General features: G+C 43.0%; 3 protein-coding genes across 3 annotated transcripts; 1 reads left to right on the top strand and 2 right to left on the bottom strand.

The window, feature by feature from the left end:
• Window positions 1-49: 49 nt before the first annotated feature.
• LOC108016130 (cilia- and flagella-associated protein 58) lies at window positions 50-3,129 on the top strand. Its single transcript, XM_036819367.3, has 7 exons — window positions 50-190; window positions 249-468; window positions 527-816; window positions 874-1,322; window positions 1,377-1,693; window positions 1,750-2,711; window positions 2,769-3,129. The coding sequence occupies exons 1-7, from the start codon at window positions 98-100 to the stop codon at window positions 3,036-3,038; spliced, it is 2,601 nt and encodes an 866-aa protein (XP_036675262.3). The 5' UTR covers window positions 50-97; the 3' UTR covers window positions 3,039-3,129.
• Window positions 3,126-6,192, bottom strand: LOC108016131 (cilia- and flagella-associated protein 58). Its single transcript, XM_036819366.3, has 4 exons — window positions 5,538-6,192; window positions 4,859-5,476; window positions 4,493-4,809; window positions 3,126-4,442 (listed from the first exon to the last, which is right to left on the bottom strand). The coding sequence occupies exons 1-4, from the start codon at window positions 6,050-6,052 to the stop codon at window positions 3,160-3,162; spliced, it is 2,733 nt and encodes a 910-aa protein (XP_036675261.3). The 5' UTR covers window positions 6,053-6,192; the 3' UTR covers window positions 3,126-3,159.
• Window positions 6,193-6,214: 22 nt separating this feature from the next.
• LOC108016153 (lateral signaling target protein 2 homolog) lies at window positions 6,215-27,258 on the bottom strand. Its single transcript, XM_036819365.3, has 5 exons — window positions 26,645-27,258; window positions 10,460-10,600; window positions 9,659-10,399; window positions 8,503-9,590; window positions 6,215-8,063 (listed from the first exon to the last, which is right to left on the bottom strand). The coding sequence occupies exons 1-5, from the start codon at window positions 26,678-26,680 to the stop codon at window positions 7,091-7,093; spliced, it is 2,979 nt and encodes a 992-aa protein (XP_036675260.3). The 5' UTR covers window positions 26,681-27,258; the 3' UTR covers window positions 6,215-7,090.
• Window positions 27,259-27,564: the final 306 nt, after the last annotated feature.

The following is a 27,564-nucleotide window of genomic DNA, read 5'->3' as shown; positions in this document are numbered from 1 at the left end:
CCCTTGGCAGCTGTGCCGGTATGGCAACTTGTTGCCAGGACAAGGTTAAGGCTATCAGTTTGTTCAATAAGGTGTTGGAGAAAGTAAAAACTCAACGATGTCGAAGGCTTCAGGATCAGAAGATGAGCCATTGGTGCCAGATGATTTCGATGATGATTTCTTCAAGGAGTTATGCGAGAAAATACCCGAGGTAACGATATAAGAGGCGTTCAACTTGAAAATACTGATAATAATATTAATTTTGATAGGCCACCAAAGCGTTGCGGCAAAAGGATACTCCCAATAATGCGGATAATGTCCAGAGGCTGCTCATTTGTGGCAGTCGATATAAAAGCGATCTGCGAATAGAAAAGGAACGATCCCAGGAGTTGCGAAAGGAGATAGAAAGCCTTGAGGTGCGTTTGGAAAATGCAGCTCGGGTGACCAAAATGGACATGGCCACCATTGAGGAGCTTCGAGGGGTCATAGGTAACTAGAATAAAACTAATTCGTATTATAAACTTTAAGTGGTAAATTACATTGGTAGAGGGAGCTTGGAAGCAAAAGGACGCCGCCCAAATCCGAGAACAATCCGCCCAGGACGAGGTCTTAAGTCTCCGGGAGAAACTGGACGAATCGGAGCAAATGGTGGCCCATCTCAATGAGAAACGGCTGGCCATGAGCAAGCGTGACGATGGCAAGGAGCGGGAGCGACTCACCGCAGAGATTGCCGATCTCAACAAGCGGTTGCAATTGCAGCGCACCTATGCCACGGAATTAGACAGCACCATTGAAGGACTGGAGGCTAAGAACAAGGAGTTGCTCAAACTGTTGGATGTAATTTGCAATTTGTTACTTAATTTATAATCAAATTGATCACTTCATGATTTTTAGGAAACCTCTAGCGATGCCTGTAACCTAAAACGTAAGAGCGATGCCTTGTCCAAGGAACTTTCAACCATGAAGAGCGAAGAGTCCCGCTATCAGGAGCAAATTTCCCAGATGAAGTCCGCCAACGAGCACTTGACCAAAGTGAAAGTGCGTCAAAACCTTCAGATCCTTTCCCTGAAGACGAATCTAGAGCACCTGAATACCCAGCATAATGCCACCAACAATAAGCTGGCCAAGATCACAGTGGATCTGGAGTACACAGTGCAGGAGAGAGATAAGAATAAACGGGCTCTAAACCAACGCATCAATCTGCTAAAGGTGCGAGAGGATGAACTGATTAAGGTGCGCCAAGACAATGGAAAGCTGGCCAAGTCCCAGGAGACGATTGCACGGAAGTATGCGGGACTAGATGAATCCAAACGAGAAGTGGAAACGCAGAACATAAGGCTAAAGTTAAGGATAATTTTGATATATTTAATATTTACTACAAAAACATATATTTACAGAACCCAGCTGGGCACTCAGGACAAGGAACTGGAGTCCATGCGCCGGGTGGTTCACCACTTCGAGAAGAACAACGAGAACCTGACCAAAGAGCGGGATTCCCTGAGGCGGGAACTGCAGGCTGAGCACCAGCAGCTCGAGCAGAGCAATGCACTGCACCAAGAGGCGCAACACGAAGTGCGTGCTCTCAAGGACACCATCAGTACCATGGACACCAAGCTAAAGAAACTGAATGAAGATGCAAACAAACTGAAGAAGGAGAAGACCAAAAAGCTCGATGAGATTCAGCACTGGATAGACAAGTTGGATGCGCTGCAGAGTATGGTTTCGAATTTAATGATCTTCTGTAATATTTATTTTTCCTATCTATCCTAGACGAGATGCACTTGAAGGAGAACTACGAGATCGAACTGAAACGCACCATCAGCGACCTGGAGGCAAAGTGCTCCAAGTTCCAACAGCAGCACGATGTCCTTGCAGCCGAGCGCCAGACCCTTCAACGCAGTGTCCAGGTGGCCGACGAGGAGCGGCAAAAGCTTCGTGACCAACTGGTAAACCTTCAGGCGCACGTCGAGAAACTCAAGGCAAAGATCGGCTACCGGGATGCCGAAATGTCCAAGCTGCAATTGCAGATCGATCGCATGGAGAAGGAGCGCCGCCTTTTGCGCAACGATATCCGGCACGCCCAACTGGGTCAGCAGCACACCAAGGCGGAACTACTGGACAAGCGCAAGGAAAACGATCGGCATGCCAAGTCGCTCCAAGAGGACGAACAGAAGTTGTCCCGCCTGCGCAAGGACGTGGACAACTTGATGAACGAGAAGAATGCTATCAGTGCGGCGCTGACCAAACGAAACGAGGAGTACGAGCGACTGAAGCACAGCCAGGAGAATCTCCAAACTGTGTACGATCAGACCCAGAGGCAGTGCAGCCAGTGTCAGGATGATATGCGATTGATGGGGGTGGAGATAAAGAATTTGCGAACGGAAAGGGATGTCCTGCGGGCGGATAGGGAGAGTGCGGCGGATCTGAGGCAGGAACTGCTTCAAATGCATCGCATGCTCAACCAGGAGAGGATCAAGGCGCGTGCCTTGCAGGACGAGATGGCCACACCGATGAACGTCCACCGCTGGCGACTCCTAAGCGGCAAGGATCCGGAAAAAATGGATCTACTCGGGCGCATCAGTATCCTGCGAAGGCAATTGCTCCAGCAGAACGTGGCTGCCTTGGAGCAGGAAAGGGCCTTGAATGAGGCCCAGCAGCTTTACGCGGCTTTGAGGGAGTTCATGCTCAAGTTACCCAGCCACAAAGTCCGGGCGGAGCTCAATAGCGTAAAGGTGGGTCTGGAAAGGATTATTATATAGAGTAAAATGTTATTTTCCATTCCGTAACAGGCTAACTTATCCGCTAAGGATCGCAAATTGAGGGTGCTAAAGGCCGAACTTAGTGCCAAGGAGGCAGATGAGAAGTCCAAGAAGGAAAAGCTAGAGGAGATGCGGGCTAATCTGGCGCTAACCAAAACGCAACTTCTGGAGGAGAAGAAGCACAAGCAGAAGCTCCTGGAGGAGCGACAGTTGCTAGAGCAGATGCATTGCTATTCGGCACCAGCCCAACTGCCGAGGACTCTGGGTGCTGGATTTAAGATGGTCACCAGTTTACTTTAAGTAATATCATTTCAAGTTCCTCCTGAAAAGGTAAATATTATATGTATAAGATGCAATACTTACTATATAAAAGATATGAATATCAGCAATATGTTATAGAAATTATTTATTTTAAATTGTTTTAAAGTGTAAAAGATACCCCACCGATAGTAGATCTGGAACCTTTTATATGTAATCTAAATCCCTCATTTGATTCAGATTTATCTTCGCAGGTGGACGTAAATTCGAATATATTATCCACGAATTTATGGTCCAACGTCTCAGCAGTGGGAACCTTAAAATCCGCCCTACAAATAGTGGACTCCGGATTCTTCTGATGATGTAGGCGTAGCTGTTCCTGGAAACCCTCTATCAGGCGTTCCCTGGCCTTAAGATCGATTTCATTGATCCTAAGTTCGGCTTTCATTGCCTTTATCTGACAGGTCTGGCTGCGATTTAAGCGCTGCAGGACGCAGACCTTCTGGAGCACACTGGGATCGGGCAGATGCTTAATCTGTCGTTTGAAATCCTCGTGCAGGCGCATAAAATCCGCCAGTTCCTTGGCCTTATTATCCCGTTCCACGGATATGCGAATGTTACGCTTCAGAAGATGCTGATTCTTGCGTATCAACTCGAAACGCCGAGGATCTTTTCCGAGCAAGACTCGCCAGCGGTGGATGCGACAGGGGCGGGCCAGCTCCTCCGAGTAGGCGGATACCCTGAGCCTCTCCCGGTTGAGCTGCCGCTCCAGTCGGACCACATCATGGCGCATGGCCGCCTTGTTGCCCACCTCTCGTTGCATGCACTCGTGCGACGATCGCAGATTGACCACCTCCAGTTTGAGCAATCGGATGTCCTCGATTCTCTGGTTGTACTGCATGGTTCCCCGATCGATGGCCTTCTGCATCATTTCCAGTTTCTCCCTTAGCAGGCGCACTTCATCATTCCTCCTGACCATTTGCAGGCCCACCAAACTCTTCTCTTTGGTGACCTCCTCGAGGGCACAGGCCATCGTCTTGAAGCGCTTTTCATCGGTATCAATGGTGTGCTGAGCCTGCTCCACCCGGATCTTCATCTCCCGGAGATCGGACCGTGTGCTGGTCAACAGGCGACCCTTGGCATGGATCTCGTTCTGCTTCTGCTTGACGGTACGGTTCAGCTGCTCGATCTGGTTGCCCAGGGTGGAGATCTCCTTCTCGTTAATGGCCAGTGCGCTGGTCATCTGGTTGAGCTGGTGCGTCAGCTTGGTCTCATTGTTTTGCAGCACTGAGCGGTCCCTCGAGCACATGTCCATCGTCTTCATTAGCATAACCTTCTCCGAGTGGATGATCTCCATCTGCTTCTTGACGTTCGCGAAATCCACCTGCTTTTGCTGCACTTCCACCTGAAGGGCCTCCAATCTCTCGGTCTTCAGGGTAAGTATCTCTGAAAAATACATCTAAACTGGGAAACAGTTTTCTTCTAGGAGTACTCACCTTCGATGCCGTCGATCTTCTTGTAGGCGTCATTGAGCTCCACGCTCAGCTCCTTCTTTTCACGTGCTATTTTCTGTACCTGCACGTCCTTCTCGTCCAGCTGCTTGTTGGCCCGATGAAGGTCGTTCTGCAGATCCTGCATCTGGTGGCGAATAGTAGCGATTTCGTGACGCACTCCGGCCACCGTGTCGTTCAGACGGGTGATCTCTACTCTCAGTTTGTCCCGGGTTCGACCTATTTCTTCCTTCTGGCGAATGGCCTCATCCAGCTTGGCAGTGGCTACCATTATCGTCTTCTCCTGAACCTTAATCTCGTTTCTATAAGAAGGGTTTTAGGAAATTCAACAAATATTATCGTATTACTCACTGATTAACCACAGCCTGATCATTAAGCTCCACGTTCTTTTTGGACAGCTGATGGAATCGTCGCTCCATGATCAGCGATTCGTCCGCCTTCTTTTTGGCATCCCGCTCAGCTGCGCGGCGGGACAAGTCAAGCTCGGCGATATTTCGCCTCTGGACATCTTTGAACCCCTCGGCAGCCTTGAGGTTCATGGATATCTTCTGCTTTTCATCCTCCAGCAGGCGAAGGGACTTTGAGTAATTATAGTTATCCCGCTGGAGACGATCGTTGCGCAGCTTCAGTGCATCATTGGAGGCCACCAGCTCTGCCAGCGAATTGTCGGCCGCCTGGAGTTCCTGATTTTGTTGCACTACATGTGCTAGCTCCTTGTTAAGATGCAACAGCCGATCCTCGTACTTATCCTGTTCCACATTAAGCTTGTGTTCCAGCCGAAAGTTCTCACTCTCGAAATGCTTCACCCGAGAACTGAGCTTGCTGATCATCTCCCTGGATGCGTCTATCATCCCCTCCAGCGATTCGGAGTAAAGACGATTCGTTTGCAGGCGCTTCTGGTAGTCCTTCAGCTCAGCGGCCAGGCGATCCCGCTCCCGAAAAACCAAGCGCTGGATGTTGGCCTCCTTGCTAGAAAAAATAAAAGCTAGATGGATTATATTTTATTTTTAAATAGATTTAAAGAACTCACGCATTGATTATCGGTGCATCGTGCATTGCCCTGTTTGAAATGGGTTGGTCGGTTTGGACCAGCGACATCAGTTGCATCTGCATGGTCTCCTCTCTACTCTTGGTGGCGTCCTCGTTCCGCCAGGACTCCTCCAAGGACTCGCGCAGGCTCTCCATCATCGCCTCCGAGGTGGCCGTGGTCTTCAAGGCCAGTTTTAGCTTCTCGTCCGCCGTTTTCACCTTCAGCTGCAGTGCCTTTCCTTGGTCCACCTCATTGCAATAGTGGCCATGAAGTCTGGAGAGGATGTCCACATACAACTTGAACTTGGCAGCCAGAAAGGGATTACGGTCGCTGAGGCTCTGGACGAACTGGTAGGAGTTGCCAAAGAAGCTATCGTCAAGATCGAGCACCAGATTTATTTGCGCCGGGTCTATACTATCCCGAAAGCGTTCCTCGAAGTTCATCATTGATACGGACTTGGAGTGAGCAGAAGAGATCTTAAAGATCCTGGACGACTTTTGCTGCACCAGCTTCATCCTCGGGGTATCAATAAACAACGGATAACGAAGAAATCCTCAAGGAAACCAAACAAAAAAAATTAATTAAAAATAAACGGAAAAACTAAAGTGTATCAGTGTGACGTATTAGTGTAATACATTGTGATCATATTTCCCCTAAACCAGTAGAAAAAAGGCATGTTGATTTGATTGATTTTTATTTAAGCATAAAATTGCGTATATATCTTAAACTCAATATACAGATTTCTCTTTCGTTACATTCTTTATACAAGTTTGAATCAGAAAATATATATATATGTTTATCTTTAGTGGTAATGAAGTTTTTATTATTGTTGAAATTCAATTTAAGGATCTCATCTTGCCACATACATCTACGTACTTATTTATTCCAGCTAGGTCAGATAGAAACGATTTAACATAAGGGAATTAATACATATTAAATTACGATAAATCACAAAAAATGTTTCGCAAAAATTTCTGCTACAATTAACGGCTACTAACCAGCTTGATACGCTCGCACAATGTTACTCAACGCTAGAAAAATATACATTTATCTATATCTTTAACTGCAATATATAGTAAGGCCCTGGCTAGTGACGAAGGATTTTGCAAGGTTAAAGCTTACGCGTAGAAAATTCTTGTCCACACTAAAAGGTGCTTCCCCCTAAGCCCCGAAACAAAACGAAGAACAGAAAACAAAATGTGATATTCTTAAAAAATGCAAGCCGAACTTATAGCTGGCGCTATCTTTTGATATGAACAAATGTCGCGTTAGTACATATTGAAGCTTTATTGTACACTCGTTTAATAGACGCTTAGTTGGTCATTGTTTTGGAAATAAAAATATATAGCTATGGTTATATATATTTAAGATATATATGATCTATATGCGCGAGCCCTGGCTGTGGTCATGTGGCCCCTTGGCATGGGATTAGGATTACGTATAAAATAAAGAAAACAATGTTTGCGGAACAATTGCGATTCACAGTTTGCTTTTCCTCCGATTCGGCCACATTTTTGGTCGTCAGCTGCGCCGTTTAGCGCCTTGGGCCAATCCTAAGAGGCGGTGGCCTGGACGCTCTGGACACTCTGCACCCCCTGGACACCCATGCGTCCACCCGAGTGCACCTCGCGCACATAGCAGTCGCGGCAGACGCGCACCGCCTTGGTCAGTCCGTATTTCGGCAGCGGAGCGGAGGCGTTGGAGCAGACTCCGCAGAAGACGCCCCCGCAGTTGCGACAATGGTGCCGCCGGCGGAAGGCAGTGAAGGGCGTCTGGCAGGCCATGCAGCGAGGTGCCTTGCCATCGGGAATCCAGGCCGGCGGAGAGAGCGTGGCTGAGCCGGAAGTGGCCGAGGAGGGCATCTGGGTTTCGTTGTTGCTTTGCAGGCGCCGGCGACTGCTGCTCCTGGCGCTCACCGGGGAGTTCTGCTCGGAGCTGGAGCTTGTGGAGGAGGCGCTGGAGGGCGTGTTACTGCCCACGGAATTGTTTCGCTGCCGCTGCAGCTGAATCTGCAATTGCTGCTGTTCCTGCTGACGCAAGTGTGCACTGCTGCTGGTGGCCGTGCTGGCTGCCTCCTGATCCCCGAGACTCCGGCTACGCGTCACATGCGAACGACTGGTGGCCATCGTTGCTCCACTGGGACTGCCGTCGCTCGATTGACCCACCAGATCGATGGTATTATTTCGCTGCATACTGGCGCCGGCGGAATGGCGCTGGCCAGTGGCCTGGTTGCCACCGCCGGCGCTGAACACATTGTCCAGCTCGGGATTCACCTCCTCCGCTGAGTAAATGCTTTGGTTGGAGCCGGCGCTCTCCTGTATCACATCGTTCTCGGAGGCCCGGAACTCGAACAGCTCCGACTCCTTTGTCTTTTCCGGTATGTCGATCTCCTCCTGGGCGGACGACATGTTCATGAGGAATACACTGCGTAGGATCTGGCGCAGATCGGAGGCGAAGTTCGTTTGCAGCTGGTCGGCCACCCCTGCGATGCAGACAAACAGGCGGTGTAGCAGGTTCTCGGTGCTCCTGTGGATGGGAAAATTCATTAGTTTTTGAGTGTTTCATTTTTAAAGTACCTATGAGTAGCTAAAAGCTGATTTCAAAATAAATTATAATATACCAAACCAATGGTTATAATGCTTTAAATTATTATTTCCAAGAAAGTGCTTTTTGTTTTCAGAACAATTATTATATCAATTACTATTATCATAAATGGTTACTTTATGAGCAATCAAAAAACTCAAATAGAAATTGTATTGTTTTTACGGCTTCTTGGAAGCAATGTCTGTCTCATTTTTGGCACATTTAATTCGTTTATTCAAACACCATATATTTAATGTTCAAGGAAAATTAATGAAATTGTTCTAAAAATTGTCTTATTATCCACAATCACAATAATAAATTAGAATGCTCATTTTGTAATAAACCAATATTCTAAAAACTTATTCCGTCCTCCCCTACTCACTTGAACTTGAGGCGTGCCGTGGTATTGCGCATGGCCAGCGACACATCGTCGGACAGCGAGGAGGCGGCACTGGTGTTGCCGCTGGCCAGGTTCTGCTCCCTCTCGAGCTGAATTGGCTCCGCCTCGGGCGCTTCCAGGCTGCATCGTTTGCGACCACTGCGCGTTGTGCGATGCGGATGCGGCTGGCGGTGCTGATGCTGATGTTGATGTGAGTGATGGTGATGATGATGGTGGTGGTGCTGGTGATGGCGCTGATGGTACCGCTGACTGTGACTCTCCCGATGGCGTCCGCTTGGCAAGGCCGGTTGCTGCTGCATCTGCTCCTCGGACGCCTTGATTGTCGTGGGCTCGGCAAAAGGATCAGTGTCGCTGCTGGGCAGGCGCAGCCGCTGCAAGGTGCGGGTGGCCGCCAGCATGGCAGCACTGGTGCTGGGCTCCTCCTCCTCTGCTTGGCCCTGCTGCTCCCCCGTTCCGTACTCATCATCTTCGCTGGCCACGAAGTTGTCCGTGAGAGGAACCTCCTGGGGCTGCAGCAAATTTCCGAGATTGGTGTTGGGTATGAGGTAACCGGAGGCACAGTCAGCCGCCACAATGTCCTTGAGCAGCTGCTCCTCGTCCGTGTCATCGTCACTGCTTTCTAGATCCTCATCCTCATCCTCCTCCTCGTCGTCTTCGTCCTCATCATCGCCATCGCTCCAGTCCGCTGGCGGATTCGTGGAGCTGGTGGCCGCAGATGAGGTGGAGGCTATCGAGTGCGAGGGCGTGGGCGAAGGGGCGGGCGAGGCGGTGGGCGTGCTGGTGGGCGACAGCGACAACATGGACGGAGTGCGCAGCGTAGCTCCCTCCCCGGCAGGATTGGTGCTACTGTTGCTGTTGCTATTATTGTTGTTGTTGTTTCGCTGATCCACCAGCCGCTCCACAGTCCTGTGCGTAGTTGTTGTCACCGCGGTGGTTGTTGTCGTGGTGGTGCTGCTGCTGTGGTTGTTGTTGCTGCTGCTGTTGTTGTTGTGGTTCTGGCTGCTGCTCGTCGTAGGATGGGAGCTGTGCTCCGGACTGGGCGCCTCGATGCTGCTCGAACCGAGAGGCACCTGGTATTAAGAAAGAAAATGCATTACATTTCAAAATCCATTTCCCCTAGCTTTAAATCCACACCCACCTTAGTGTTGATGTCCTCGTTGGTGCACAGCAGCTTCTCCAACTGATACAGCTCCTGGTTGTTCAGGTTGCGCAGGAGATCGCGGATCTTGATGAGGATGGTGCGGAAGGGACGGAACATCTCTGAAAGCTGATCACCCGGCATGTCCATGTTGAGCGGTCCCTTGGCATAGACCACCAAACCAGCAACAATGGCCAGCCGTGGAATGGAGAACATCAGGCCGGGATCGAAGGCATCCACCATGTCCTGGTCGAGCAGCCCGATCTTCAGAGCCCGCTGCAGTGTCTCCGAGAAGAGCACGCCTATCCACTGCTGCATCTCGTACTCATGGCGGGACTTCACCTGCACCATGGCGCTCACATAGCTCAACTCGAACTCGGCGAAGAGTCGATCAAAGATCTTCAGACTCTCATAAAGCTGCTCCGTGGTGGAGTCGTTCAGGTCCAGGTGAAGAGTCTTGCTGTTGGGCACATTGTTCTTTAAACACTGATCCCTCAGCAGGACACGCACGTTGCCCAAACTCTTGGTCACCGCCTGGGCCAGTGGACGCATCTCCTTGCTCTCCGTCTCCCGGTTCATAATCGAGGAGCCAGCAGCCAGGCACTCGGCGCCGAACCACAGCTGCCCGGCCAGATTCTCCTGGAGCACCTCCTCGGGGAACTTGGCGCGAAAGGCGCGAGGATCTCGATCCTCGCCGAGGAGCTCCTCCATTATCAAGTTCGTGATGGCCAGCACTTTGTCCTGCAGAAAGAAAGGGGTTTTAGTAAATATATAAATTATATTCTGGTCTTAAGAACCCACCTGATTCTGCCGCAGTCTGCTGACCAATCTGGTGCATCTATCCGGCTCCGCTCGTCCATCGAAGCTGTCCAACTCGCTGGCCACCGCTGTGAGCGAACGATCCGCATGAAAGAAGCGGGCCAGCAGGGATTTGTCATCAGCCTGTAAATATAAAATGGAGATGAAATTTGTATGAGTAACTGGCCGTAGATAAGAGCTGCCCCTTCCCGGTTTCCCCCAAGCTTATCGCTTGCCAAGTGCAACAAATTATTATGGGCAATCGCTGAACTTGAGGGATCGTGTGACAACTGCAGTGAGTGGTGGTATTGGTAGGATTGGGGGATTGTGATGGAGGTATTAGTATATGGTAGTACATGGCCGATAAGAATGACTCAACGAGCCACTAAACACGTAGAAGCTATCATGCAGGCATACAGACGACCGGCTTAATTAGCACCACTAATTTTCGTTGATTTCACAACAGATCCACAAATCACGTATGTAAACACTGGGGACTTACAGTGACGTTCGAAATAGTAAATCACACTCTATGGTGAGAAAGATAGTACCGAAATAGAATCTGTAACAATGTTATTATTGGAAAATAACATGTTCTTTTAATACATAAAGGAATTATAAGAAATATAGATGGATGAAATATAAAATCGCTCATACGCAAAGTAGTCATTAATACAAGTTTGTTTTATTTATTTTAAGTCCTAACTTTAATAAGATTTTATAACAAATACTAATATTCAGTTCTGGTACTATTACTTTGATCGCCGCTGTAAGATCGCCACCATCGATTTCGCAATCTGTGCTGTAAGCTGATACTACGAATACAAATTTTATGCCTCATATAAGAAAACAGCTAAGAGGAAGCCTACCTATCAAGATGATGCAATCTTAGATGAGCTTTTTCCCATCCCACATGCAACAAGTGGGCTTAGCTGCAATATGTGCCTGAAATCTCAATGATCCATTAAATCACGTGGCTCTACTTAAGCGGGGCTGCCAACCCCAACAAATCGCACGAGATTTACCAGACAAAAAAATAATAAGATGGGGGAAGGGAAGAGTACGAAGAGCCTGGCGATAAAGCAAGTTATCGGCGGTTGAACTTGTTTTCACCGGGCTTTTGTGTGAGTTGTTCAGTTGTTTAGTTGTTCCAGTGTTTCGCATATGTGCTCCGCTTAAACTCAAATACTGAAAGCGGCAAGAGCAGCTGGCCGTGGTGGAAAGGAAACAAATGCACGAAACGAAATGTGTTTATTATAAAGGTAAACACGTCGAGTCCGAGTCAAAAGCATTGACTCCCCGCCTCAAAACTGAAAACTGCGCAGTTTGGCAGGTTTATCGCTGGGCTGTGAGTTAGAGGTAGTCAGTCGGTGAGCCGGAGGTTTTGGGTATTCGAGGTGTTCGAGGCGGCGGGCGTCCACCAAACTTTAACTCACATTCGAATACGAGTATACTGTATGAGGCTAGTATAGCTGGCGAATTGTTCAAGGGAAATTTGTGCCACAACAAAGACTAATTACGATACCAGTTAGATTTTCACACAGAGAAAAAGACTATAAATATATCAGTTTAGCACTTGAGATATTCATTCAATTTTAAATTTAAGAAATGAAAAAATTTAAAAGTTTTCTAGTATGATTTCAGATTTATTTCTTCCTTATTCAGTCACCACAGTTTTAAAATGCTATCTGTCAAAGTTTTACACATTAAGAAAATTTTAGTATTCCAGATCTTGTAAATTAGAAAATATTATAGATCTATCATTTTTACAATGTTGTGTAATACACATAAAAATATAGTTGTTCTTTTTACATTTTTAAAATGATTTGTTTAATAAAATATATATACTAAAAAAAAATTCAAAGCATTGACTAGTTATTTTCCCATTTTTTTCTCCGTGCACTTACGCCATGAAATATGAAAAAGTTATAATGATTCCATATGAGCCAATGCAAGTGAGTGGTTATGAATGAATCACCCCACGCGATTCGATGAATCGATGCAGAATATCGTATTCGTTGTTATTTTTTACATTTCGTCATAGGCCCAAGGGTAAAGTTTGTTTTCCTTTTTTGTTTTGCCATTTGTTTACACAACAATTAAATGGGCAAAGCTCTAAAAATGTTTAAGGTTCACAATCTGGCGTGTGTTGTGACTTCTATTTCAGCCGCACAAATACATCAGAACATAGCCACATTATGGGGAATGGCGTAGCCGTGGCAGAAAAAACGAATAAGAAATCTAATTGAGAATTATAAATTATATAAATTGAGCAAGGCCATGCGTAAATAGTTCAATGACTGCCCAAGAATCCACCTCAACTCCCCGCGAAATTCCCGTACTCGCTCCCATATTCTGTTGGCCGTCATGACGACGCTGGCCAAAACGTTGTCGACGCCAGGCACTTTTTGTAAGTGCCAGTCGTTGTAGCCATTAATTAGCGTCGCAATTTGGAAACCGACTGGTTCTCAGGGGGTACGATCGGGGGTTCTGGGAGTTCTATATATGAAAAGGTTCCATATAGAGTGGATAAGGAAAGAACGCATATGGTTGATAAGAAATAATTCTGATAATATCTGGGGGGAACTGCACACAATATCATGTTTGGGAAACTATAATTTATTTAAAGTATTTTCCAAATTCTTTGCTTATCAAAGCTTATGATAACAAATATTAATTTTATAATATTTTCACTGTGAAATGTGTGTTTAACCTTTAGTATTTAAAGAGTCCTTTACTTAGCCTTGAAGTTAATAAAGAATTATTATCAAAAGCCATTTACATGCCTCATAAATACATTTAGCTAAATCCCCAATGTAATTAAAGAGTTAAAAACCCCGGCAACAGCGAGCTGACAAAAAGGCAAAAGTTGAATGGTAATTAAAAATTTTAAGCTTGTTTCGAGCCAAGCGGAACGCGGAGAAGTTGGAGGTACAAGACTCCAAGGATTTCGATGGCACTTCTTGCCAAGCTAAAATATATAAATTTCTGCCAACAAGAGAGGAAATGAAGCTTCGTGATTTATTCATTGCGAATCGCAATCACAACGAAGACTCTTGAATATGGCAAATGTTTGCAGCAGTCGTGATAATATTAGGTACTTTTATTTGCACTTTATATTCGGGCAAATTTAAACTCAGGTAGAAATAAAACAAACATTTGAGGAATTGATTGGCATGCAAAATGTACCAAAACAGCATTTGTTGCGTTGCCAGCAAGGGTTCTTTGACACTGTTTACCCCTAAAACAGACCACACCTTTGGATTAATATCCGACTTTGTTAATATCTGAGCACATTTGTGTTTATCCACCAAGTTATTTGCATAACGAATGGCTGGAAACTGCCTCTGTCAAGTATTTTAATTGTTGTTTCAACTGGTTTGTGTTCAATCAGCTAATTAAGGGTGAGTAACCCCTCCCCACTACCCTCGCCAGAGAGCAAGTTGCTGTTTACGGGCGATAACAGAAACACCACACATATAGATATATAGTCATATAGACATCCAGAGATATAGAGCCGTATCGCACATATGGAGGTGAAACCAAATTTGCTGCTCGACTTGATGTGGGTGAGAACCACTTTCAATTCCAGTTGAAAAAGAAAACCAATGACGCCAATGCAAATCATAAAAGGAAGTACTCAAACTGACGTCCGAGAATTACGGCTTAAGCCTTCCATTAAGAGCAGTGAGATATTATGAGTTCAACTTTCTAATTGCAAACTGAAAGAAACTGCTTTTGTTTTAAGAAGAGGTATGTATACTTTTATAAAAAAAAAATATTTAAGTAATGATGAATGGTTATATTGATTTGGAGGCTTAATTTTTTAATATTTTTGACAAAACTCTATCCATATTTAATAAAAGTCTTAAAGAGGTCCTAACAGCAATTTGGTAATGACTTTGTATTTGGCACTATTAGACTAACCAAACTTTATAACCAATTAAAGTTAGATCATTAGGAAAAAAAGGTCACAATAGAATGTTTAAAGCAATAAGATAAATATAGTATTTTTAGATACCTGCTAATTATATAATTAAGTATTTTAACTTCTAATGAACGGGTAGTACCTATCATAATTTTTGTTATAAAGTAAAACATTTTAATAACAGTGTCACAAAGCTAACATCTTATGTAGAATAGCACTCAAATTTTGAACTCAATTTATGCAAACCGAAAATTAAATCGCCTTTCAGCTCGAAATGGCCATGCTGGCTGTGATTTTCTCCATCTGACCATAAGGACATCTGCCTGACGTCACAGATGTCCGTAGTGGTGACCTCGCCACGCGCAACAGGCTGTTTTTCCCACCCCGTTCAGCCCAGTTATCCTTGAGGGCAGCCAACGGCAAGGACACAGGCGAGACAGCCTGCCAGTGTATCTATATCCATGCGAATATCTGGCCTTATTGGCCCCAAGGCCTTTGCACTCGAAGGACCAAAGGCAGGACGAGTTTGCTGACGCAAAGGATTCTCGCTGAAACACGCACTTGACATTGAATATTCGCACGCTTTTCACATTTCTACTTTTTGACAGCTGCTGCTGCTGGCTTCGCTTTAATTTCAATTAGACATTCGTATGCGCATTCGCATTCGCCAATTGAGAACAGCAGTGTCTAAAATTGGCAAATGAGGTGGGTCCCGGGCCAAGAGTCACGACCTCCCTAACGATTCAATTTGGTACCGGCACCTGCTGTCATCGGTTAATTGAGATACGTCTGGAAAAATACCTCTTGAGCTGGGAACTACCGATCAATTGAATTCAATTTCTGCACAATTCCCGCTTCTCAAACTGCAAATTTAGCGCCTAATTTAATTGGCTGAAATTTCAAATATCAATTGCAAGTGCTAAATGTGGCAAATTCTTCGTAATTTCCCATCTAACTTTTCACAGTCAATAGATGAAAATGAATTCACGTGAATTTGCCATGCGACAGTTAGGAAATTCCAAAATCAAATCAATCTATGATGGAATTGTAATTGAATAAATATCATTTATTATTATTTATTATTTTTATTTAAAAAGCTAGTCCATTGAACACAAACTTGCATTCCAATAGGCAACTGACGTAAAACTAGGAATTTTGAAAATCAGAACACGTTAAGATAAGAGAAATTATCGTTCTATTACTATTATTAACCGGTATAAAAAGTACCAGAAAATGAGTCGCAGTTAAAACAATGAAAACAATTGTACAGAAGTATGAGAAAATTATATAAAACCTGTAATACATATATCAATGTTATACAGGGAAAACCACTCGAAGCAAGAAGCACTCGAAGATTGAATTCCAAGAATCGGTTAATGAGCAAAGTGATATTTATATAGCGAAATTCTTTTTCGGAGACCCTCGAAGTGCGTTAAAATTGCATTACAACAACTCATCGGATGAGTTAATGGGAATTTCGCTATACCCCCCCTATAAAGAAAACAATCCACCAGACGGAAAGAGATAGACCGAGTGAAAACTGAGTCACGGTCAAATCGTATATAAATAAATGAGCTTGATAAACAAATGAAAGCTACTCGCGTAAGTATAAAGATTCAATATCAACACAGCCGATAGCCAGCCTATATACATATATTCAAAAATATGTGCAGACGTCAACAAAAAGGCAACAACGGAAACTCTTTATGAAGGACATAATGGTCAAGATAACGATTTGAAACCAAGAAATAAAAAATTCAAATCCGCAAATGCGCGGATCCCTCGAAAAAACACCATAAACCGAACCGAAATAAACCGAATTATCGAGGGTGCATTCAACTCTCTGGTCAAACAAAGTACGCAAGTAAATTATACGAATTACGAGTATAACCCTTGCTAACGGATTAACCGGAAGTCGCTTTAAGGATTTTTATTTTCGGTAAACTGTGAAGAGTTGAACGAACCATTCGGCTGCCCACAAAATTAACACTTTATATCCCATCAGATACGTCAGATCCAGCCAAACCAGTGGACTTTTTTTCTGTTTATTATGTCATAATGAATTCAATTTCTTAACAAATCGAACGGAAAATTTGCATATCGAAATTACCCAATGTAAATGCAGAAGCAAAAGGGCAAAAAGAGTGTGGAAAACAGCTGGCGAAGGCAAATCAATGCGGAAGAGATGACAAAATGCGCCCAAGAGACGAATGCCAATAAAGGCCATTAAATAAATTGGATAATAATGGATGGGCGGGAGGGACCCTACAGAGCGGAGAAAGGGGAGAGATTGTGAGGGCAAGGGAAGGGGGGAATCGGGCGGAGAAAGAGGTCGCATCATCGACCCCATTGCATATTCATGAGACCCCAAAATGTGTCGCAATCGATGATAAAACGGAGGCCAATCGGGCCTCGCATTTTTAAAATCACTTTGTCACCGCTCTTTGGCTTTTTGTTTTTATTTTTTCTTTGTCTTTATATTATCGGACCAACAGGTTGATCCCTGTTATATTATTTGTATTTAATGATTAAGATTTGGGATTTAGGGATTTAGGATTGAAAAAGACTGATATTATTTAAACAAAAAGACTCTAAAATTAAATAGTAACAGTTGAAAAGAAATGTTATTGTATAGTATAGATATAAGAAATGAAATCCAATATTTAAAATGCAGCGAGACTCACAACTTTCTAGCACTTTAATAAACTTCAGAAACCGTACTGAAACATCACTAGCACTAATGAGATTAACCTTAAACTTGGGGGATTACTTTTCACCTTTTTGGAGCTGTGCGTATCGAAACGTGGAATGGAATTCCCTAACCGATTTTTCTACGGCTTCTTCCTCTCCCACTAGAGAGTGCTGGGATTTTCCGTTCCGTGGCTGTAAACCTTTGCTACTGGTATTTATTAATCTTGACACTGCTCCCGATAGTACCCCCCAACATGCCGACAATGACAACTGAGAAGATAAACCGAACCGCAAATCGCTTTCACTTTCCAGCGGGGGTTAAAGTGCGTTCGTCCGGCACTCGGAAGTGTCGATAATTGAGTAACCAAGCGGCGGACTTCAGGAGGGGAGTGGGTTCCAGTCGGACCAGCTGGCATCCGTACGTGCAGTACGTGGGCGTTGGCGTCCACACGCGCATCCGATCTCCCGCTCCTCTCATTGATATGCCGGCCACAGACACGGCGAGAAAAGACTGAGACCCAGACTCGCTTTACCGCCTTATGCAACCGAGCGGTGCACTGGGAGAAAATTGTACACAGATTAATTATTATTCCCAACATGCCATCAGGGCTCTTTACATAATGTATTTCCACATTTTGTAATTATAAACCTTTTTAACACTTTTTCAGTATCGCAGATCTTGAGATCTAATCAATCCATGAAAACATGTTTGTTGTTTGCGCAGGGGAAATATTAAACAGCCTTATGCTTTCAGTTTGAATGTGTTTGAGAGATAACTTCTTGGGTCTTCCCTTAACTTATTGGTATTTTGATTTAAAGATAGATTTCAAGTTATGGTGCCTGAAAAAACATTAAAAATAAATGTTCTATAAGAAAAAATGTTTAACTCTTCCTTATAAAACTCAGTAGCAAATATTCTATACTTTGTATTGGACTTTTGCAAAATAATAGTATCTTGAAGAATACTTATTTTTAAAATTGAATGTTTAAGCCTAACTTTAACTTTAGATCATTTTAAACTTAATCAAAATTCAAAAACATTTAGAAGAACTTCAGTAATCGAGATCTTAAATAAAATTTTTTCCAAAAATCGTCAGATCTGTAACCCTTTTTTACCTCTTCTAGAATTTGTTTTTTTATAAATTTAAATTCATTTTAAAATTTTTATAATTCAATTGATAATAGTAATAGTTATTTAAAAACAGTCCTTGCAACTAGTTTTTCTGACCGTGCGGCAGGGCAACAAAGTGTCGTTGTCGGCGGATAAGACCGCTCTTGACGCTCCAATCCGTAGGGCGCTCTTTGTCGGGAACGGGGAACTTGGAATGGGGACTACGGACTGGGATTAGGTAATAAGTGGGACGCAATGGCCGGCGGTGTCTGGCGGGCGGGCGTAATGCAATCCGCAATCGAAGCCGCCATTCGCTGCCATTCGAAAGTAGGAGAGTGGCTTCCAGTCCACAGCTGCGGTGGCCAATGCACTCACTCCTCCTCGAGGAGATCGACTCGATGTGAATGTGAAAATTTCACCGCTTTTACTTTTCCCCCGACTGACCGACCGCCGTTTGTTTGGCCATTTGAAAAGCGTTTTTATTTTGGGAAACTGTCTGCGCGTCTGGCAAAAAGCGTAACGAATAATTGACATATTGGTCGGAGCGGCGGCGGAGTGGCAAAGTGGCGGGCACGTAGTCTGCCTTGGCACAATCTCCCCGCCAAGATGGCCAATGAACCAAGTGGTCCACCTTGGATCGTGAATTGAGCAATAACCAAGCGGCTCGAGGGGATCGTAGAGAGGGCAGAAAGATGGTTTCTAAGCCACGTTTGACCCGTAAAACGAAATTATCAGTTCGGTGGCCAGGGAAAAGTGATCAATAAGTTGCCTAAAGCACCACCAATCACTCGGCTCAATGGACAGCCGTCAGCAGTCAATTGTGATAACACACCGACTACGTCGACCACAATCAATATAAAAACATTGTAAAGTAATTTCAAATTATTTGTTGTACTTCTTGCCCATCGGCAGCAAAAGCAGCAACAGGAAATTACTGAATAAATATGCGGATTAAGTTGCTAACCAATGTTTAACCAACATTTACAAGCCCTGCCTTCTGCAAAAAGGCGAGTAAATAAAGAAAATAATCGGACCGAGCTACTTTGTAACAAACAAAAAAGGGAACTCAACCAAGCAAAGCCGCGAGCGTGCAACAAATTATTTGATTTTCGATTTGGTTATATTACACAATTTTATCGCAAATGTAAAGATATAGACGACATAAATGGTCTACATATGTTTCATAGTCCGATAAAGTTCGCACAATATTTCATTCCAACAACTGAATACCGATTGATGAAGTGTCATGAGAATCATAAGTATATATTTAATGCCAGCATCTGTGGAAAATTACTCAGCGAAGTTTCTATCGAAGTTGCAGTGCAAATTAATGTCATGGGAAAACTCGGATCCCAGCTATTACGATAACGAGTTAATCTATATGATCTCCGAGAATCTACGTTTTACATTACTTTTACAGCTTAGTTGGAATCATGATAATCGCCATAATCATGCGCATATAATTATTTCCTGTTTGCCGTAATAATAATATTATTTATTGGGTCATGACTAAAAAAACAAGCACCCAATTTTGTTTTGCTTTGTACTTATCAGCGGTGTTACTCTCCTAATGAAAATAAATAGAATTTAAATAGATTATACTGACTAGGTTGGTGTTTGTTTAGTTGTTTTAATAGAGGAATTAAACTTATTTAGGAGTTACTTTTATTCAAATTAATTGATATCTAAGCTTGTGGGTCTTCAAAGGAAATCTAAATATTTATAAAACGTGTTTTATTAACAGCATTATGATAATAAAGCACTGTTGAAGAGGTATAATCCTACTAAGCCCCTAGATTATTTTAGAATTATCTCTTCAATACTAAAGGGTCTTATGAAATTCAATTTTCTATGGGTCATGACAATATATTCCCATCTTAGTCATTTGTTTTTGTGGGATCACTGATGTCGGCACGTTTTACTAAGCTTCGTGTGCTCATTTCTTCAATACTTGACGCTATGGATTACGTTTTATTATCAGTTTAATTTCTAATTCTCTGGATCGACCTAATGCGTCACTAAAACCCACTAAAAAGAGCTCGGAGCACGAACACTTAGACGCCAGGGACCGGGACATACGAGCTCAGTATTATCAACTAATTTCGTGTTAATTTGTTATACTTCCCCCAGTGGAAAAAATGCAAGCTACAGCTGACAAAAGATAGACTAATGTTTTGTTATAAGTATTTCCCCCGGGAAATTAGAAGCGGGGCCAGGGAATGGGATACTCGAAACAAGTTGATTAAATCATCCAAAGCAAATAAAATGGTTAAGCTGAATGAGAAGGAAACCTAAAGTCAGGTCACGTGCAATCGTTTCAGTGGATTACGCTCAAGAGATTGACAAAACGATGACCTCAAGTGGAAACGTGTGGAATTTGATGCTGTAGTATATTAGAGGTGTTGCAAAACTCAAGATCAAAGTTTGTTATTTAATTTTATAAGGTATTTACTAATTTCTTATCTTAAAACAAATCAATCAAATGTTATCAGCCTGAACACAAGTAAAATGATAATGTCAATGAAAGAATTTTTCTTGCCATCTGTGAGTCATTTTCCCTTGAATTCCATAAGAATGCCAAGATTGTTGCTGAAAGCAATTAATTTTCTCAAGTTATAATCATCGCTTAGTCTGATAATAGCTATCTTATTATCTTAACTATTTTGATATCAATGTGCCAATCTATGTCGAAGTCTCTAAAAATTTCCCAGTAAGCTTTAGTAATAAAAATGATAATTTTTAATGTGAGCGGTGATTAGAAATGTCAAATGTCTGTCCTGAGGCAGTATTTTAAATACTTTCATCAGAACTCCCCATATAGTTTTTGTAGATCCCATTGCAATTAAGCAACTAAAGCTGGTGATTCCGATTTAAGGATAATTATGATAATATCCATGTCAAAACCTCTAGTGATTTCAGTGTAGCCCTCCAGTCATCAGCATGTTAATTCATAATTTGAATAGTGATTAGAAATGACAAATGTCTGTCTTTCAGTCAGCAGATTGGAGTCGCTTTCAGCTGACTTCCATCAGAATGCTGTTTATCAAGACTTTCGTAATGTTGACTGGCAGTCAACAGGCCACAGTAGACATTTGTGGCCCACCTCGGCGGCCTTTGCCGTACTTTATTTTATACTTTACTTTACTTTACCAGACTAGAACATCGAATTGAGGCCAGCGGCGAGCAGAAGCAGAAGCAAAAGTCGTTAACGGTGACGCCGGCAGTGGCGGCACATGTCAATATGGCCCAAATTAAATGCACCGAAAGAAACAGGTTGTTGTTTGTTATTATTATTGTTGTTGTTGGCACGAGCAACAGGCAGGCATTCACACAACCACAGGCAAACAAACGCAGATACATTTACAGACACAGATACAGATAGTGGAACGAGTGCCGTGTTACAACTACATTGTTGCACTGCATTAAATCTGCCATCGTAGTGGTCTTGTCCAACGGGTCGTATACGCATCGAGTCCATTCATGGCGCACAGATGGTGAAAATGAGCTTCAGGCGGTTACTTTATTTGTACAAGCGGTGTAATATATTGTGCAGTGGGTTTCAGAACAGTAAAGCGGTAAATGGTGTTAACAAATATGGCAGGGATTGCATTAAATGGGGCAAATTGAAAGAATAAACTGGGGAAAAGGTACAATATGTGGTATTTCCCTCGCTGATTAATGATTGTAACTTGTAACTTTTGTTATATCATATAAAATAAACCACTTTAGAACTACAAAACCTTACGAATAGCTAAACAAGCCTCTAGAGCATACAATAACCAAGTAAATATAATGCTTCCAACATTTTGGTTAATAATGGGCTCTCCCTGAACAGGTTTCCTTGGTGTTTATCTTTGTATTTATCGTAATTATTTACTTGTAAGGTCGTTTCATAATGTGGTTAGGATTGCGAAACGCACTGTATCCGCATCATTGAAACAGAAATGAGGATTATAATCGGTTGCCATTAACGAGAGGGCTGGCTTTTCCTTCACTTCTGTCAGAAAAGTATATACTCTTCGCTCTTGTTTCTTTAGCTTTTTACAAGTTTTGAGTTAAGAAAGCGTAAATAAGTGAATTTTATAAAGCTGGTTGAGGAGCAGATATTCCCCTCGTTTCCCTCGGTTCATTCAGCTAGTTACTATCGTCCAGTCATGACTTTCTTAAGCTCAATTGTTAAACGACTTTATTGTTGTAATTTCCATTTTGCCAGCTCATGCTTAATTGTTTTGTGGATAATTTTTGTTGTATTTTTTAAATTTTTTGGAAGCCACAAGTCAGACTGCCAGAGTTTATTGTGTTAATGGCCGATTTCGTGCTGACGACGCAACAGACTTTAATTGCACACCTTTGCAACATGCTCCAAAAACCGGGGGAGTTCGAGACTTCGAGAGAGAAGTATATTTGGGAAACAACCGAAAATAATTGTAGAAACGAAACAAAAAGCCAAACCATCAACGATTAAAAAAAACAGACATTGCCAGCCACCCATGGATTTCACTTTTTTATGGTTTACTTTTGTTTCTTGGCGATTCGGCCCGTAAAACAATTCAATGCCAACTTCAAATGAGTTTATGGCAAGCGCACAAAGCAAGACATATGAGAGATATCGTTTGGCAAACATGAAATCAAAAAATCCAAGCCCAAGAATTACTCAGGCTTTGTTAGAAAAACAAGAGAACCTTTTAATGCCTTTGTTTCAGCACTGGGAAGACTCAACACCCATCGCAATCTGACTACCAATACGAATCTGAATCTGAGCCATGTGCTCAATAATGCTGATCAACTGGCAGACACTAACAGACACGATCTCAGCCCGCACCCACTATTTTTGCTTTATATCATTATACATGCTTACGTATATATTATTCATTCATCGCCAAACATTTATAATCAAGTATCTAATGGCAGGCTATGAAAAAAAATTATAAAAGTGTTCGCTTTATCGTCTGAACAATACTTCCTATATATGTGGTGTACGAGTTTAGATGGGAATTTACATATATTGTATTTATGCAAGCAAATTAAAAATCGCAGAGTGATGTAATGCTATTGGTTTTGGGCCCACAGATCGGGAGTGCGCCATATCAGAGATAATCAATTACAGACGCCTGTGGCGCGTGCCTCCTTCTTTCAGTGATTCAGGGGCCCCCAGTTTGCCAGTTGGCAGTTCCATTGACTGCGGATCCGATCGCGTTTTTTGGGATCTGGGTTTCGGGGCATTCGCCTCTTTCCCAGCCTCCATTGTCTCGGTTTCTCCGCGCCTTTTGTCTGCCTTCACCGCGTCGTCGGTTTCGTTTTTATGAAAATTTATATGCACAGACGGAGCAAAAACAATTGCATTCACTGCTATACCCTTTCTAAAAGTAGGATACTTTACTGGGAAGCGCATACTTAAGTAGAGCTTTTTATAATAAGGGTTTAAAGAACTCCCAACTTTGAGTTTTCAGGTATTTGTCTTCTTAATATATTTTAAATTGTAAGGAAACGTTATAATTATATTAAAATTACCAATTATTCTTTCTATGTTTTCTGTATAATGGCTTTCCTGCAATAAAAGGCACGGGGCAGGGTTGTCACTCCACTAAGGAAAGCAATATGGCAATGCCACATAAAAATATTCCAAATTTATTGCTGTTATCTGCAGATAGCCTTTCTAGCGCACCGAAACCTTCTATGTGATAAAATCACCTTCAATTACTCATTCTGTGTGGTGTTCATTAGTTGTTTCTGCAACAGAATGCGGCGGACAGGGTTGACACACCACAAAGCAAAGCAATCTCGTATTATGCAATGCGATATGGCAATGCCTTGCAACACTTCTGGCAACGCTGTGGCCCTGCTGTTTCTGTTTATTTTCGAATCGCAACAAAAGCGACCTCGGCTAAAGAATCTCACTTTGCAGGAGAAAGAAAGTTGACACAATCACAAAGACGAGACGAGAAAATAAAGAAAAGAAAAGAGAAGACCAGGAAGCAACTGCGGAAAAATTGTGTGCAGTCAATGAATGAAAAAGAAGAGCAGTGATGTTGAGATGCCAGACGAAAGAGTTGTTACACACTCACACAAAATGAAAAGTACGAAAGAAAAGCAGAAACTTTAGACGTCTGTGTGGATTTTCCGTTTCGTTTGGAAGGCGTTTTCCACCACCAAGAAAATAAGGAAAACTAACCGTTATTTATGAGTTCCATGGTGGGTGGGGGCGGTGGGTGGTGGGTGGCTCATGGTCGATGCGGGGAAGTGTGTTAATTAGCAAAGCAAAGTAGAGAGCAACTAACTACTCGGCATCCGGAAAGTAAACCAAAGAAAACCGTATTTCCATTTTGCTTTGATCACTTTTGCAGAGCCAATTGGAATTTCCGAATGCATTTAGAGCGTAATAAATCAAGCAGTGAAGTCTTAACGTTGTTTTCAATTATTTATGGCCAAAGAGTTAATTCCAAATTGAGGAAATACAAAACCTCATTATTTGTTTCTGCTAATAAAACAAAAAAAACAGTGCATGTTTTGAAGATTTTCTTTAATTTTTAGTGATGAATCATAAATATATAACTTAAATTTGACTAGCTATTAGTTTTCAATAAAAACTTGCAACATTAAACTTGATTTTCCCCCTGTTACACTAAGTAATTTGCAACTAATGACACTAAATATGGATTGTAAATGGAATTTTACTGCAAGCCAGTACTCATAAATCCAAAAGGCACTTCAAACTGTGATTTAAACGATACTTTCCACCCTCTAATCGATAAATACCAAGCCTCTTCGATCACCTGCTATTGAACGTGATGCGCAGGCAAATCCCCACTCACTCCTCCACTCGGCGCAATCTTATCTAATCGAAGTGCCAGATACAGATACAAGTACTGACAACAATACGGTCTATGTGCCCGACGGGCTCTTCCCGGCCATTGAGCACTGGAAAACATAAACATCCGAGGCCCTTCTGCCCACGGACCAGACATCTGTTTGCCATTTGATTCGATTCCCCTTGCGGATCCCCCGTAATCGTAATATCCGACAAAAGTCTCGACACTGACCTCCACACACCAGGTAGCCGAGGTCGCACAAACAAACAATGTATCCATATAGCCATAGCCATATAGGGTGTTTGCCTTTGATTTAATGGATTTGCGTGTAAATTGCTTCTAATTCCATTTTCCCTACTCTTGAACCGAACACTCCGTATAAATAGAAATCTGGCGACGGCAATCAAAATGTCAAACGGATTGACTGATTGACGACCGATCGGGAGGAAAATTGGAAGAGGGGCACGAAAGTCGCTCCATCGGCGATTTATTTTTGGAGGCTAGGGTCTAGCGGCTCACATTTACCGTGTATATATTCCAGACACCCGAAAGTAAGGGGGCTCTTAAAATAGACACAGGCAAACTTCGGTAGCGGGGACCATTACCTTCCTTAAAACTCAGGTTTCACATGGTTACGACCTTTTCAGCTAACACTTTTATAAAGGGATATGTAAGAATGAGAACAATTTGTAAATCAAAGGTGCTCTTTGTAGAATTTTTTGAAGTAATGAATACCTAATGGCTATTATCTGACCATATACTAGAAAATATGATTTGATGGAACTTTTTTCATATCTAAGACATAATAGGTGCAAAGTATTTCTGTATATTACCTTTATGGAGCTATATTTACACATTTTAAAGGCGTGTTCTTCAAGTAATGGGTAGGAACAAATGCCCTACGATATCTATTTAGTTTTTAAGAGTGAGAAATAGGTTTTTAGATCCGCTTGTAAGAACATTGACTGTAGATTGGAATTGCTTGAATGAGGTGGTCTAAAAATAGACTCCCTCCAACCGCTGGAGCTTTGACATTGTTTTCTCAGTGTTCTCGAGTGATTTTCCACTAGGCAATAGCGCGGGATTTCCCCCCCAAGAGCGGAACAGAACAGATCCCAAATTACCAGGCGCAGATACATAAATTAGTTGGCTTTAGCCTTAGCTGCTTTTGCTTGTAATTTGCAACACGAACGGACTGGCGCCATATTTGTTTTTGTTGTTACTTTTGAGTACGTGTGGCTGTGAGTGTTTCCAATTTGAATCGAGAGTGCGGTTCACACACACACACCGTATATTGTGCAAAAAACTGAGATGCAGTTGCTGCAACGTCAGCGAATTCGAATTAATCATCGGAAATGAAATGCGGTTAAAACCCAGCTGGCTGGGAGAGTGCGAGAGAGAGGGGGCTAGCTTTATAATGAGCCAGGGCCAAACGCTGACGTCACAACGGCACAGTTAACACACACACACACATTTGACACCATTTGTTGCTCTCCCTCTCCCTCTCCGCTCCACACCTCACCACTCTGTTCTAATTAATTACGCTCTACTCCACTCTCTTTTGTTTTTCATTGTTTTTCAGTGATAAGGAGGCACTACTAATCGGGTTATCGTTTATAATTTATGAGAAAATAAAACAACAACTGTACCTTGGGTTTGTTCAGCCATTTGCGAAACGTGTCCATCGCAGGAGAGTGTTTTTTTCCAGCTGCAGCTCCACAGTTGTTGCTTTTCCTCTTCTCCTTCTCCTCCTCCTCCTCCTTCCACGCGTTTCTTGTTGTCCTTGCTCTCACACACAAACACACTCACACTGGCGCACTGTCGCACCAACACACGGGCGCGTGCGAGGCAAACCAAACAAAACAAAGAAGCAATGCAATTTGTTTTTGGCAAACTGCTAAATGCACATTACTGATTTTAACACTTTTTGCGGATTTCGTTTAAATGCCTCTTGTTGCCCGTTGCCTTTGTTGTTTTTTTCGCTTCTCCTCTCGCTTATTTCGTTTTCTTCTCACTTTTCGTGCTCTTCACACGCGTGACTCTGCGGTCTCATCACTGGAGCTGCATTTCCCTCGCGGAAACTGCGTCGAATATCCTTTGAGAGCCTGCAGGAGGCAGTGCGTCGCAGCGGAAGCGGAAACTGGCGAACAACTCGATTTCTAACTATTCCATTAAACTCGCGCAGCTCATCCGCCCTTCGCGATTTCCGTCGACAGCGGAGCGTCCGTGCGTTCCGTTCAAAGTTTTTTTTTCGATTGCAGTGTGGCCGCTCGTCGATGGCAGCATTTGCCGCCAAGAGTGGGGCATTCCTGGAAGTGGGGAAAATACCTTAAAACTATCGATATATCAAGCGATGGTTCATTTTGTTTTTAAATTTTGCAACAAAATTGAAAAAGGGGCCTCCCCATGAAACACTCCTTTATATATAGGAAATACGCATAAAATATTTAAGTACTTAAACTACTCATGTGACATATGATGTTAAAGAATTCGCAGAAAGCGGAAAACACACAAATGTTTGGCAACAACAAACGTAATATTTTAAAATTTCTGAAACCACATGAAAACT

This window comes from Drosophila suzukii, chromosome 3 (assembly GCF_043229965.1).
Source record: "Drosophila suzukii chromosome 3, CBGP_Dsuzu_IsoJpt1.0, whole genome shotgun sequence".
Taxonomy (NCBI): Eukaryota; Metazoa; Arthropoda; class Insecta; order Diptera; family Drosophilidae; genus Drosophila; species Drosophila suzukii.
The sequence above is the reverse complement of the archived record's forward strand: the minus strand, read 5'-3'. Positions and strand labels throughout refer to the sequence as shown.